The following is a 14355-nucleotide window of genomic DNA, read 5'->3' on the forward strand; positions in this document are numbered from 1 at the left end:
GCTCAGAAATCGGAGGTCTCCGACGCCTCATGACCGTCCACGATTATAGGACAGAGTACTAGGGTTTGAGTTGGCTTATCAGATTGCGCCTTATCTGGACTGAAGATTTGGTGGGAGTCATGTGGGTCTCCGTTGATTTAGAAGATATTGAATGTAAATTTCACAGTTTTGAAATCATTTGTACCTACTATGTATTTAAAATTTCAGGCTGTTTTTGTAAGCCAATATTATCACAGCATGACCCGACATTGATTGCTGATTAGTTCATTGAGCCCACTTGACTTTATGTATTACTTGAAATTTGAAACAAGCAGAAGACAGAAATTAAGATTTTTACTTTGTATGCATGATCCATACAATGAATGAATGTACGTAGTTTGACTCAAACTTCAGATCGGCACATCGAAGGTCACCAGCCTCAACATCGGTTCTCTTTGTACACTCCCTTTTATAAGACACTCGTTCTGTACATAAGCACTTTATAAGATTTGATACCCTTCTGGATCACTACCGTTATACTATCTTCTGGATTAAACCTAGTCCAGTCTCAGGACAAGAACAATGTGCAAATCCGATCTCCACGACTTCCTGCATGGTCTTCCCAAATGCGAGCACCACGTCCATTTAGAAGGCTGTCTAGCCCCGGACCTAATCTTCGAACTAGCCAAGAGAAACAACGTCTCACTCCCTGACGAACCAGCCTACGAGTCCATAGAGACTCTCAGCCACCGCTACGGCCATTTCACATCTCTCGACGACTTCCTCCGCTTCTACTTCATCGGCATGTCAGTGCTGCACCATGAGTCCGACTTCGCAGACCTCGCCTGGGCCTACTTCCAAAAAGCCCACGCCGACGGCGTCCACCACGCAGAAGTCTTCTTCGACCCGCAAGTCCACCGAGACCGGGGAATCCCCTACGAGACCATCGTCTCAGGCTTCGTGGCCGGCTGCCAGCGCGCCGAGATGGAATTAGGTCTAACGACCCGTCTCATCCTGTGCTTCGTGCGCCATCTCCCCGTCGACAACGCCGCACGGGTGTACCAGGAAGCCCTGGATCAGCAACACTTCGACAACGAGGTCGTCCATGGACTAGGTTGGTCGTCGACGGAAGTCGGGCCCCCCAAGGACATGTTCCGGGAGCTGTACTCGTCGGCTTCGGCGAAGGGCATCAGACTGACGGCTCATGCCGGCGAGGAGGGCGATCCATCGTATATTAGTGCTGCGCTGGAACTGGGCGCCCAGCGTATCGACCATGGTATTCGGCTTGTGGAGGATCCTGTGCTTATGGAGAAGGTGGTGAGGGATCAGGTTATGTTGACTGTTTGTCCGATTTCGAATCTGCAGTTGCGTTGTGTCGAGTCTATTGCGCATGTTCCTATTCGCAAGTTCTTGGATGCGGGTGTTATGTTCTCTATTAATAGTGATGATCCGGCGTACTTTGGGGGTTATATTCTGGATAATTATTGTGCTGTGCAGGAGGCGTTTCAGCTGACGGTGGATGAGTGGAGGGTTATTGCTGAAAATAGTATTAGGGGGAGTTGGATTGGCGAGGAGAGGAAGACCGAGTTATTGAAGCGTATTGATGATCATGTGCAGAGACATGTTGCTGCTATTTGAGTGGGGAGACTTTCCCTCCAGGTGTACGATAATTTACTCGAGCAAGGAAGATCTCCATTCCAAATATACATATACCGTCGTCCTGAACAAGCAGCAGTAGAACCTCGACAAGAAACGAAAGGCGGATTCGGGCCTGGAACGTGTTCTTCACACTTATCCTCAGTGGAGGTTTTGTGGGGTTGGTTTCAATGATGGCAAGAGAAGACGCCTGCTGCTGTGCAAAAAACCAGAAACAAACTGGACCTTAACTTCCCACCGTTGTGCTAAGGTCTAGTATTAGGGTTGGTCAATTTTGAGATTGCATGCATCTGGTTTGTGCAGCATGTCGCAGGGATTGAGTTGAGCACGGTACTCTTTTCTCTAGATTCATCTTTAGTATACTGTGAGGTATTTGAACATTGTAAATTGTTGGTAACCGTTGTACTTTATTCTCCTTTCTGCCATTATGTAGCAGTATGTGTGAATGCAGAATAAAGATTAGTTAGATGATTATGTCGCAAGCTTTTCGCTAAACTTAGGGTATTGGGTATTTTGGGGGAGGGGGGGGGGGGATCAGAGGACTTTCAAGTTCACGTTACTACAGTAAGGATATCCTATAGGGCTTCTAGTAGAGCTTAGATTTTACATACTACTAGGCTACTCTACATTCACCTCATGCCCAAAGAACAGCCCAATTTATATATATTTCTGTGTAGGGTTCCGTTCAGGTTCGAATAAATGTATCCTAATTGCAAACATAACCAATGTGACTGATTAATGTAAAGTAAAATATACGATTTTGAATGAAATATAAGATTAAAGACCCGATAGGGGAATCCATAGACTCCTCAACTTTGTAGAATATTGCATTTCCTCACAGCTCTGATGATGTTCTACGCAAAGATTACTAACATAAATACCACACCACTTGCCAAGAAGAAGGACGAATAAAGACAGGAATAACCAACAAAGTAGGGTACATTTTAATTCATTGGTAAAATTGTCTAGATCATAGGCAAATGCGCCCAACCATCCCCTCCACACTCACCCTGATAGGTTGCAGAGCCATCTTGCGACCCCTACACAATTCCATCCGTTGCGGGTTCCGTCAGCCACCGGCTCCTACGATTCTCCATCCCCCCCCACGCTCTACAACCGCCGCAAAAACCAACAACTACGTTTATCAAGGAAGAACCATGTCCTCAGACTCCGCCTCAGCCTCAGGCCGCTACAAACTCGTTTTCTTCGTCCCGCATTCCCACCTCGAAGCCTGTAAAGAGGCCATCTTCGCGACCGGAGCAGGGACCTTCCCGGGCGGTAAATACACCAAGTGCTGCTTCCAGATGCCGGGTCAAGGTCAATTCCTACCGTCTGATGAAGCTAATCCCGCGATCGGAGCTGCAGGAGCGTTGGAAACGGTGGAGGAGATGAAGGTCGAAGTGATGTGCTTCGGTCGGAGCATCATGTTGCAGGCGGTGGATGCGCTGATCAAGGCGCATCCGTATGAGGAGGTCGCATATGAGGTCTATAAGCTCGAGGATGTGTGAAAGAATCGCCGTCATTATAGGATTAGTGCCTAGGGGAGAGGGAAGTTGATGGTTATTAATGATGACGATGTTATATGCATGACGGGCGTTTATAGTTGTGATTGATTGAGACCTCAACGGAGACAGGTTGAGTTAGCAGCCTATTGGTATCAATGGATTTCTTGGTGGTAATTCAGATTAATATTGAAAACATTTCCATGTAGTAGTAGTAGGAGTAGTTGAATTTGATATCGAGAGAACGACCCTCTCAATTGGGGGTTAGTAATGAATGATTGGCACACAAGGCGGGAGTAATCTGTCGTCGCTGATTGGCCAACCGCAGCTCCCGCAAAACGCCTCTTCGACTCCAAATCGATCGTCCACCTTCAATAATCCATCCATCAGTGTCGCTCCCCTCCTCCCCCGTCCACTCATATCCCCTCTCTCCTGCCAGCAATGGCTTCCAAATTCTTCCCCGCCGTCCCTCGGGTCGGTCGTCAGTTCTTCCAGCGCGCCCCCAAGACTCAATGCAGACCGTTCTCGGCTGGTCCGCAACGTTGCAGCGACTCCCTCTCCGTGGTACGTTCACGTTATCTTTGCGATAGTACATTGAAAAATACTGGCTGTCACAACCTCCTCGGATACCTTACCTTTCCTCAATTGATGTTAAGATGAGGAGGCGGGGGGGGGATTCTAAGAACGTGTCTTTGCTGACCGATAGGTTCCCAGCACCGCAACAAGCCTACCAACAACCCGAGCATCCCGTTCACGTTCAACGAGCAGAACCAACGATTGATCGATGAGATCCTCAAGCGCTACCCCCCCCAGTACAAGAAGGCTGCCGTCATGCCTCTCCTGGATCTGGGCCAGCGTCAACATGGCTTCACAAGCATTAGCGTCATGAACGAGGTCGCCCGCCTCCTGGAGATGCCCCCCATGCGTGTCTACGAAGTCGCTACTTTCTATACCATGTACAACCGTGAGCCTGTTGGCAAATACTTTGTACAGCTTTGCACAACGGTATGGGAACCATTGTCGTTTACGGGTTTGGCTTAAGAAGTGTACATCTGCTGACGTGATTGGGACCAGACGCCATGTCAGCTCGGAGGCTGCGGTAGCACCAAGATCCTGGAAGCTATCGAGGAACACCTCGGCATCACCGCCGGACACACCACCGAGGATGGACTCTTCACCTTGCTCGAAGTCGAGTGCCTGGGCGCCTGTGTCAATGCCCCCATGGTTCAGATTAACGACGACTACTACGAGGACCTTACTCCCGAGTCCATCAAGACTCTCCTCACCGCACTCAAGGAGTCCGCGACCGCCACCGACGCCGGAAAGTCGGTTAAAGTTCCTGCGCCTGGCCCAATGAGTGGAAGAGACACCTGTGAGAACAGCGCCGGACTGACAAACCTGAAGAACCCTGTGTGGGATCCGGAGACGATGATGAGAAAGGACGGTGCCTTGGACCAGCCTCAGCAGCAATAAATATATGACAAACCATAATTTCATCTCAAGAAGCTCATTCTGACTCGATGCGTTGGAGTCGGGATTATCCTTTCGCGTTTCTAGTTTATTTTCCCTGGCCGGTAGACACGGGACAGGACCGCCAGATGTCGATTATGTACAGTATGCTTGTTTGATGTTTTTCGTCGAAAAAGTCAAACATTGATGGTAGAGATTACCATAGAAGTTCTATTTAGCAGTACCCAATGCAGTTCTCGTTTTTGGAATCCCTGATACCCCCCCCTCTCAAGGCATGCTTGCAATAACTAGCGTGGTACATCAATTCCCGAACAGATCCAGGGAACAGTACATGATACGTGTAATGGACGTAAAATCAAGCATCTGGATCCCCAACCCTAACAAGTCAAACAAGTACACGCTCCTCCCCAAGATCGTCAACCATGCCAGCAAACATACCACCCACCGGGACAACTGAGCAAAGAGCAACTAGACCCACGGGTGGATTCGGATAGGGTTAGAGTCCAGACCGGGTTCCATATGCCTCAGAACCCTGATTTCTGCAGGTTACAGAATACAGTATATGGGGTCCTACAGCAATTGCGCACACCAACCTATATTTGTCAATCGCCTGATGATCGTCCTGTACGGCGTAATATGAAGACTTATACCACGCTATGTTATACATACTATGCCCCACAAGTCCACCGAGATAGTGTAGAACATCCAGGGAGTATTGAGATTCCAAAGCCTGACCGGAGAGCTACACTAAGCAAACTGATCTATCAGAACGACATGTAATATGCTGATTGCAATGTGTCCAACGATTGTGGCGGCGAATTTGTTGGAATGTGTGGAAGGAGTAAGATTATACAGTTCTTAAAACAGCGGCAACCTTCGAAGCAATCAATGAATCATATCTATGCATAGCAATGGTCTGACGTGGTGTGGTTTAATGGGGATACATGTTTGGAAGTACAAACCTTGCTTTATAAAAGAGCAAACCGTGTCTCCTATTTTGTACACTTGGTATAAGAAACAGAAATTAAGCGCATTTCTTCCTAATCTAAACTTTTAATGCAAGCATTTCTTTCTCCAATGGCAACAGCAATCACCCTCAAAAGTCATCCCAGGCTATCCAGAAGAGCTAACGCTCTCCATAGCCGCAGAGATACCAGAAAGCGCTAAAAAAGACGCAAAACCGGTCCACGCATATTCTTGTCATTGGAGGCGGCGTTAGCGCTCTGATAACAGCTTGGATTCTCCTTGACAAGGGCTACCGCGCCACTATCGTGTCTAAGGAACGGGCAAGTCTTGCGAAGCCGTTGATTTCGCTGATTGCTGGGGCTTTGTGGGAATACCCTCCCGGTGGGTGTGGGATTACTGAGATTGAGACTCCGTTATTTGGACACTTGACTCTGGAGCAGTCTCGGGAGTGGGCTATGCAGAGTTCGAGCTCTATCAGTTGATGGCGGACCGAGATAAGCTTATTGGTAATGGTCTGGAACGGGCTGCTGGAGCTGGGAAGTTTGGGGCGAAGATGAAGACCTTGTTTCAGTTCTTTTCAATAATCATTTGAGGACGAGTTCCGTGTCCATGACCGTGATGACAGGCATTATGACAAGTAATTTGAGATGATGATACTGGATGAGAGCGTGGATTCGCCTTTCAGGGATCAGTTGAAAGTTAATTAGTGATGCCAATGGAGGAACGGATGTCAACTCAGGGGTGTTGGCAGTTTTAGTGTACCCGAAGAAGCAGTTTAATGTTGCTTGTACATATCAGCATGCAGCTCCCATGATTGATACTGATGTTGCTATGGCGTTTCTGACGAGACTCGTTCAAAGTAATGGGGCGGTTCTAGAGACTAGAGAAATCATTGGTGATCTCCGTCTTCATGAGCAAGAGCTATTGAGCGAATATCACGCCGATATCATCGTCAATACAAGCGGCATAGGAGCTCGTGAGCTTGTAATTGATACCTAGATATTCCCCTCCGCGGAGCAGTCAAGAAGATCAAGAGGTCGGAGGGATACCCAGCGGATCATGCGTTCCTTCTTCCGGCACAAATGAATCATGATGGCTCGGTGAGTAAGATGGTCTTCATTGTTCCTCGTAACGATGATACGCTCGTGATCGGCTCAATCACTCAACGAAACAACTGGCAGCTGAATCTCTCGCTTGACTCCCCTGAAGTCAAGGCGATAGGGGAACGGGCGACTGAGTTTCTGCCGGTCCTCAAGGATGCAGAGAATGAGACACGGTCTCTTGCACAGGGCTGGCGACCCTTCTCCCATTTGAATGTGATCTGCCAATGGATGATGGCGACTCGTTGAAATAATGAGGGATTCAATATAAACCTTTCTTATTTCCATTTTCCAATGATTCGCGTACAGCTGTTCAATCTAATGTTTATAATGTTTTTATATGCGCCCAACTTCCCTATATCCGTGCATGGGTGAACTGCTGCTGATAATATTGGGATGCTACTACTAGTCACCAGCAACCTCTTGAAGTCTCATGCACCAATCCACCAACTTACCAACTCAACCAGCCAACAACTGCTCTGCCCGCACCAATTGAATAGGTTTCTTTCAAAACGAAGTGCATATATTCATGCAAAGACACAATATAAAGAATCACGTGTATCCTAAGTGAGATTTGTCCCACGCATTAGAACGCGTTGTCCACCACAACAGACATCGCCTCTCCTTTCACCATCTCCCCCTCTTCAGCCTCCTCCCTGGCAGCAAGGGTGGCCTTTCCATCCCTCTCGACCAGCACTTCTCCATGGCGGTCTTGGAAGAGGGTAGTGTCGATGGTCATCCTTGCTAACAGATGATATATGTAGACGTGCTTGGTCTGTCCATATCGTCTGGCTCGTCCGATAGCTTGAGTCATTGACGAGTCATAGTCGTACTGGGTCTGAGCAAGCATAGGGGAGAGAAATATAACGTGGTTTGCGCATTGAAGGTTTCTAATCTCCGTTAGTACAGGCTGAGGCACAAGTTGACAGGCAACTCACAATCCAGCGGCCATCTCGCTACCCAAGTGCAGAATCAACACTTTGTTCTCACCAAAGCCACCAGCTTCCTGAAAGTGCTGGACCTTCTGTGCTGCCCTGCGGTCAGTTGCTATGATTGCAGTGTACTTGATTTTTGCCAGTTCCAAGGCTTTGGATGCGACGTCTATAAGGTCCGGGAACTGTATGAAGAGGAGAAGTCGATCGCCTGTGGCCACTGACTGGATGATTTCGATCATCTTATCCAGTTTACTGCCGCCGTATTTTGCACTTCTGTCTTTCTCATCACGTTTAAGAGTAGACGCATCCAAGATGTTGAATTCCTTTCCGGAGCCCCGGCAGCCTTCAACATTGCACTCTTCTTTCTGAACTGTCTTTAGAGTGCATTGTGAGCATAGGGCATGACCGCATGAGCCCAGTATGTTAATATGATTTGCTATTTTTGGTGTTGTATGACAAGAACTGCATTCAGCGATCTCAAATCCAGTCTGAACAAGGTGTATTGTCTTCAAAAACCTGAGCGCTCTTTCCCGTGCAACCCATTCAAGGATCAGCTTTCGAAGACCACTCGTAACTGCTCGCAGAATGAGCTTGAATTCACTGATTTGAATTGGCTTGACTGGAAGTTCTGGTGCTTTTTCTTTCTTTTCACCTTGTTTAACCGTCTTTGTACGCTTGGCACTACGCTTTGAGGCCTTCCAAGCAGCCTGTTCGCCATCAGTGTTAGCTCTAAGTTTCCATTCAAAGATGGTGAAGTACCACAAGGGCTTACCTCTTCACCAGCATCGTCATTGTCCTCTTTCAGCCCAGTATCTTCTCGCATTTCTGTATCAATTGAGTCCTCAGCGACTTGCGCTGGACAAGAAAAGAATAGTTTCCAGTCATCTGGCTGTGAAGTGAGTATTACACTCTTAACGAGTGGGTATAGCTTCCACGTCACATTCTTGTCACCGAAATCGTGCGCCTTTATACTCTCAATAAACTGGTGGAACTTTTCATGTCTTAAGTCACAAGCACAGTATACCCACGCAGCTTGCCTGAACTTCGTCATGAGTTCTTCCTTGAGGCCCTCGAGCTGTTTCAATCGAGTCTCAACCAGCGAACTGCAGGTGAGCGCTTCAGGTATACCGTTGTGCCAGCGACCCTGCAAAGCGAGAGATGAACACCGTTTGAGAAGGGCTTCTTCGCTTGTTTTGCTGCTTCCAATTACTTCATCCAGTCTATCTTCCTGGTCACCCCTGATACCCTTTCTGCCACCTCGGCGGCCCAAACGGTTGTATGTCATCAACTGCTTGCACAATTCAAGATATATCGCTGTCTCAGCAGGTGATTGCTGAATGAGAATTATGTGTTCTGATGACGGAATCTCACTAATATCTGCGACATTTTTGCGAGTGAACTCGTTCAAGAATCTTTGTGCAATACTGTGCCGTCGACGATGCCATTCCTCACTTCGAGGGGCCCGCAGCGCCTGGAAAGATTCTGCTTCTGACCGCTGCCTGCGGATCATCTTAAGCCGTGCGTTTTGTGACTGAAGGTCATCATCGTCGATACCGAGATGGATGCCCATGAAGGGTGCAATCGTATTTACATCAGCAAAGTCATTCAGCGGCGGTGTACCAGATAGAACCCATTTTGAACGAGCCTGAAGCTTGAGAAGGGGCACCAGTCGTTCGGGGTTTGCAAAGGTGAACTCATCAATAACAAGTCGATTGAATGAGAATGCATGGAGAAGAGGAAGCTTGACTGTCGTCCAATTTTGTTGAGCGGTATTATTTATGCCAAACTCCTTTCTGTCATCCCAGTCTTTGCCCGTCTTAACGGGTGCACGCTTGCGATTCACACCTTGGCCTCTTTTACCACAACCTTGTGCTTTCCCAGAGCGTGATGCCACCGGCGATTCCTCATTCTCGCTCTCTTTTGAATCACTTTCGTTATCGGTTTCCATTCTTAAGGTCGTTGGAGCGGTTGTCCTAGGTTGGAGTTTGAGGAGCTTGTCGACTCTGGCCCGAATTTCTTCGGGGTCCTCTTCTTCGCTAGAATCTGACAGCCCATCCTCACTTGATGAATCGGCATGTTGAGTCCCCGCTTCAGTGCCAAGATCCTGGCCTTGAAGAACGTCTGCAAACTGGCCTCCCTTAAGCCGCCTTGACGGGATATATGTGGAATTAGCTTCGTTGTCCTTGACTTCCTGGCGTCTGGTCTGAATTGACTCAAGCACTGCTCCGGGGCCTTGGTTCACTAGGAGCTGGATCTGCTCCATCATCACCGTATGCGCTTTAACAAACCAATCGTCGAAATTGCGGCCTGCCTTTGGCGGGACTCGCGGCATGCCGGTGAACTGCTGCAATTTCTCGTAATGATTCTGGCTGTTAAAAACAGCCCAAGAAGCCAAAACAATATCTGCCTGCTGTATATCTCGAACAGTTTTCCGTCCCAATGCCGCTAGTCCGTCGATCACCAACACACGGTACGTATCTTTCAGGAACTTTGTGATCTCAGACTGCCATTGTTTGATCATGATCTTGGGCACAACGATGAGAGTGGCATTTGTGGGTATGAAGCCGTCGATGGGCTCTGGCGCAGTCTGTTGACTGTATTGAGTATCGATCAGTCCGAGAGTGATAGCTGTTTTCCCATACCCTACGTCGTCCGCTAGGACACCGCCACGGACGGTTTTCTCCACGCATAATTTGCCCTCCGCGCGCCACATCAGCACAGGAAGAAAGGCCTCCTCTACCTCTTCTTCAACAAAAGGTTCGATGTCAACTCTTTCACGGTGGATCATCCACGAGAGGGAGCGCAGCTGCTCAGGCCGCAGATCGAGTTGGAAGTTAGGCGGTTGAGCGCTTTGAGAATCATTTCTGTTACTGACGAGACTGAAATCGGGGAGCACGAGATTTCTCGAATCATAAGAGTTGGGTATGATGCGCCAGAAAAAAGAAGCATTGTTAGAGACATTCGTGTTCAGTAGCTTGCCATAGGCTTGATGCAACAGAGTCTGAACGTTGAGCGTGACGCGCATATGTCCCATATCCTCCTCGTCCACTTGACGGAATATTAGAAAAGGTGGAGGTCTGAACTTGATCTGTCGTTCGTACAGAGCTGCATCATGTGGATCCTCATATGCCTTGACCTGTCCTCGAGTGTTGCGGCCCCATATGATCCGGGGCTTCACTGGTACACACACTCCACATATAGGACTACCTGACTTTTCCAACAATTTGCCTTCGTTGACTGAGATCCAATTCTGAAACGCAGAAAAGCCAACTGCCTTTTGAAGCAACCAAGAAATATCTCCAAGTAGAGCTGGGGATTCCACGGGATTAGCCACGTCCCATGGTCCCTTTCTCCAGAAAGAATCGATAGCTGTGGCCTGTGTTTCAAAAGAGAGAAGAGTGATATTCGCACTACGACAGTCCCGACTACTGATCACCATTGAAGCGAGAGGCTTCAGATTGGAGCAGATGATGGGGGAATCTGGAACATAGGAGGCCAACGTGACCGCTTGCAGCTTGATGGATTTACGATAGTACACGTTGGCATACTCCGGCTCCGAACCCAGACTTGAAGACCTCCACTTGTGAGAAACTTCTGCGATAGTCGAACGAGATGCATATCCAAGAGTCCGTTCGTGTTCCAAAGAAAAGACAAAAGAGTCGTGTATTGGCTCACCGAGCTTCGAGGGATCCAAAAAGAAGTATACTGCAGGGGAGTTCCCAGCGGCCGGTTTCTTATGCAAGCAGCCACTCGCTGTTCCGCAGTGAGGAAGAAGATCATATGTCCCTCGAACGTCTATTCCAAAACTTTCGATATCATCATCAGATCCATCGACCATGATTTGTGTCCAAACTTTGGATTCAGGGAAACCTTTAACTTGAATACCACATTTGGCTTCGAAAGATTCGACGCGGTGACCATTCCCCAAAAACGTGAGCGCACACTTTGAACTGATAGGGGAGAGGATCTCCCATTCGCCTTCCAGAAGGGAATCTGACTTGGCAGTCATGCGTGCAATTGGCCTCGAGAAGATTTCGCGAATGAGACAGACGACAGGTTCGTCCTCTGAGGGTTTTGCATGGAGCGACCAACACGACCAAGAATCACTGACAACAAGACTTATAACTCCATGCTTACCCTCATAAGTGACTGTCCACACTGAGCTCCTTTTGATGTCGACAAAACGGAACTCCTCACTCATCAGTAGAGCTACTGCGTCTAAGAATTTCTTCCAGACACTAGGGGGACAATCGATCGATATGTCCGCCTTGAAGACATCATAATGGTCTTGCGAGATGCCGGATATGACCAGTCGAGCGGGGAGAGAGCTTCGGAGTCGGCTCACAAAATCTAACGGCTGGGTACGTATTAGTCCGCAGGCACGTTGGTAATCATGAGTCGGGTTACCGGCACAGTCTGAGCAAGCGGTATGGTAGCAGAGCTTACATCGAAGGATATCACTCTTTATGGCATTTTGGCGTTCGCACATGCAGTATCTCGCACTACTCGCGGCTTGAGCTTGGATATCAGAGATGGTTACATCAGTCATTTCGTCGACATTGATTCTGCCTGAAACGAGTTCATGATCGTGACACAGCTTAAATCGCTTGTGCTTCGGGACTTCTTTCTTCGGAAGAGGTTGCTGGCCACCTTTATCAAGGACTTTGTGACCCACAATAAGGGCAGAGAGAATAGCAGCGCCCACGACCGTCGAACTCATCGCATTTCCAGCAAGTTGTTGAAGTTCCGCCTGAGTCTCGCGGGCAAGTATCAATCTATCCAACGGCAATCCCTGAAGAGAAAGGGACTCGAGTCCGCAGAGAGGCCCACCCCTGGTGGTCAAATACGGAATGCCGGAGGGAGTGATACAGCCTACTATGCCGTACGCACGCGTATCGACCTCTCGCTCGATACCCTGAGAAAGCTCGATGCACCGTCTGGAAAGAATTTTAGCAAATAATACTCCTTTTCTCCCCAGCAGTGGGAGGGAGGCGGGGGAGAAAGGAAGAGAAAGATCGAGGAGTTGGAATTTCGGGGAAGTGGGTGTGGAAGAGTGCTTACTCTTTGTGGTTCATGTCATACCCTTCCACGAGCTTGCGGAGGAAATTGGCGTCAAGCGTATCCCAGACTCGCTCAGGCATACTCCGGAGCCAAGGCTGCCAGGTGAAATCCGGCATCTGAGAAGATCCGTCCTCCTGCGAGCGGCTGAACGGGCGACGATATCCCAAGCCCATGTTCATGCGGTAGTTCTGGTGCCTGACTTGGTACCGCTCCCAATTGTAGACTGTATGCGACGCTAACCGCGTCGTCATATCGTTCTCTATCTGCTCCAATCTACGATCGTCAGGGTCCATCAGGAACATACCAGCAGGTGAACTTGCAGGGCGTTTGAACTTAGACAGAATCTTGATCCAGTCCGCCATGGCCGTTTCCTCCAGGCCGTGCTCTCGCATCCGCTGCCTGTCAACGCAGAGCATATACCCTCTCTCGCGGGTTTGTGGGAGGTAGTATGCTTTAGTGTCTACCTCTGCATGGCACGCGAAGTAGTCAATACCGCCCCATGCCTCGGCGATCTTTCCCCATGGGGCCGTCCGTACGTTTTCCAGTACGACAATTCTCGGCCTGCACCTCTTTGCGTAGCCGAGGATCCCCCAGAATGTCCCGCCGGATTCTCCGCTGTCATCGAGGGTCTTGCGCTTATTGTTCAGTGAAGAGAAGTCAACGCAAGAGAATCCGGCAATTAACATGTCTGGGTTTTTGGGAACCTTCTCCAGAGAGCCATAAGCGGTTTGACTTTTCGGCGACAGTTAGCGGAGGTCTTGTCAGGTACGGTGTCTCGAACGAAGGGGGTGAGGCTAATGCAACCGAGCTAAAACAACAAAAGAAGTTCGGAAGCAAAAGCAAATTCCTACAAAAAAAATGTATAAAAAGAAACACGACCAGAGGGAAGCGGGGCCCGACACAAAAAAAAAAAGAAAAAAAAGGAGAGAGTCGAGGGAACATACGCAACACGGTCCTTCAGTTGAGTCACATCACGAAACAGCAAACGTGGATGAAAGTTGTTATCGATATAGCGCTGCTTATAAGGTACAATTTCTGCACTGAAAAGATGACGAAACGTGAAGTCTTGATTGAAGTGCTTCCTCAGATCTATCAAACACACCTCAGTCAGAACAGCCTCACTACTATCAATGAAGTAAGACAAGGATGAGGGAAACCTCACTATCCTGCACCAACTCCAAGGCCAATATCGGACTCTCAGTCCCTGAGCAGGCAGTAACAATCCTCAAAGGCTTTGACCCAATATGTTGAAGAAACTCTCCAAGGTTAAGCTCCAGTGCTCGAGCAGTGATCGAATGATAGATATCGCCCAGTTTATGTAGAGGAGGGAGGTTCAGAGCCAGCTGTGTGCTAAGCCGTCTTTTACCAAAATGAGGCTCTGATCTGACGACCTCTGGCAGTTCAGGGTCTATGCTGGCAGTCTGGGATTCGAGGAGAGGAGTGGAGCTTGAACTGGCTGGTCCCGCGTCTGTAGGTTGGGTGCGTCTACGCTTGGTTGCACGCGCGGAGGGAGTAGAGGAAGCGAGTCTCTTGCCACGAGCCATTTTGAATGTATGTAGGAAGACGAAGCCTCTAAAAGAAAAGAAAAATAGGATCTTGCTGATCCAGAAGATATTCCTCTGTAAAGACGAGCTGTATCAGCCTGAATGTATGCAAATGTGTGCTGTATGCCTCGATACTGTCATG

At 48.6% G+C, this 14355-nt stretch overlaps 4 protein-coding genes across 4 annotated transcripts; 3 read left to right on the forward strand and 1 right to left on the reverse strand.

Annotated features, from left to right (window-relative positions):
• The first annotated feature begins 340 nt into the window (after positions 1-340).
• Positions 341-2114, forward strand: aah1 (adenosine deaminase). The gene has a single exon (XM_032054387.1). It carries the CDS (start codon positions 562-564, stop codon positions 1615-1617), a length of 1056 nt encoding a protein of 351 aa, XP_031914280.1. The 5' UTR covers positions 341-561; the 3' UTR covers positions 1618-2114.
• A 678-nt stretch (positions 2115-2792) lies between these two features.
• On the forward strand, positions 2793-4610 carry BDV38DRAFT_270699 (thioredoxin-like [2Fe-2S] ferredoxin-domain-containing protein; the record flags this gene model as incomplete). Its single annotated transcript, XM_032057191.1, has 4 exons — positions 2793-3137; positions 3528-3701; positions 3852-4142; positions 4212-4610. The coding sequence occupies 4 exons, from the start codon at positions 2793-2795 to the stop codon at positions 4608-4610; spliced, it is 1209 nt and encodes a 402-aa protein (XP_031914281.1).
• A 790-nt stretch (positions 4611-5400) lies between these two features.
• On the forward strand, positions 5401-6922 carry BDV38DRAFT_282226 (FAD-dependent oxidoreductase; the record flags this gene model as incomplete). The annotated part of the gene is made up of 5 exons (XM_032059746.1): positions 5401-5448; positions 5750-5954; positions 6014-6143; positions 6281-6549; positions 6573-6922. 5 exons carry the CDS (start codon positions 5401-5403, stop codon positions 6920-6922), a joined length of 1002 nt encoding a protein of 333 aa, XP_031914282.1.
• Positions 6923-7259: 337 nt separating this feature from the next.
• On the reverse strand, positions 7260-14213 carry BDV38DRAFT_282227 (putative SNF2 family helicase; the record flags this gene model as incomplete). Its single annotated transcript, XM_032059747.1, has 7 exons — positions 7260-7563; positions 7612-7978; positions 8072-8315; positions 8381-12545; positions 12670-13401; positions 13614-13758; positions 13832-14213. The coding sequence occupies 7 exons, from the start codon at positions 14211-14213 to the stop codon at positions 7260-7262; spliced, it is 6339 nt and encodes a 2112-aa protein (XP_031914283.1).
• Between the last annotated feature and the right edge of the window lie 142 nt (positions 14214-14355).

This window comes from Aspergillus pseudotamarii, assembly GCF_009193445.1.
Source record: "Aspergillus pseudotamarii strain CBS 117625 unplaced genomic scaffold BDV38scaffold_22, whole genome shotgun sequence".
NCBI classification, from domain to species: domain Eukaryota; kingdom Fungi; phylum Ascomycota; class Eurotiomycetes; order Eurotiales; family Aspergillaceae; genus Aspergillus; species Aspergillus pseudotamarii.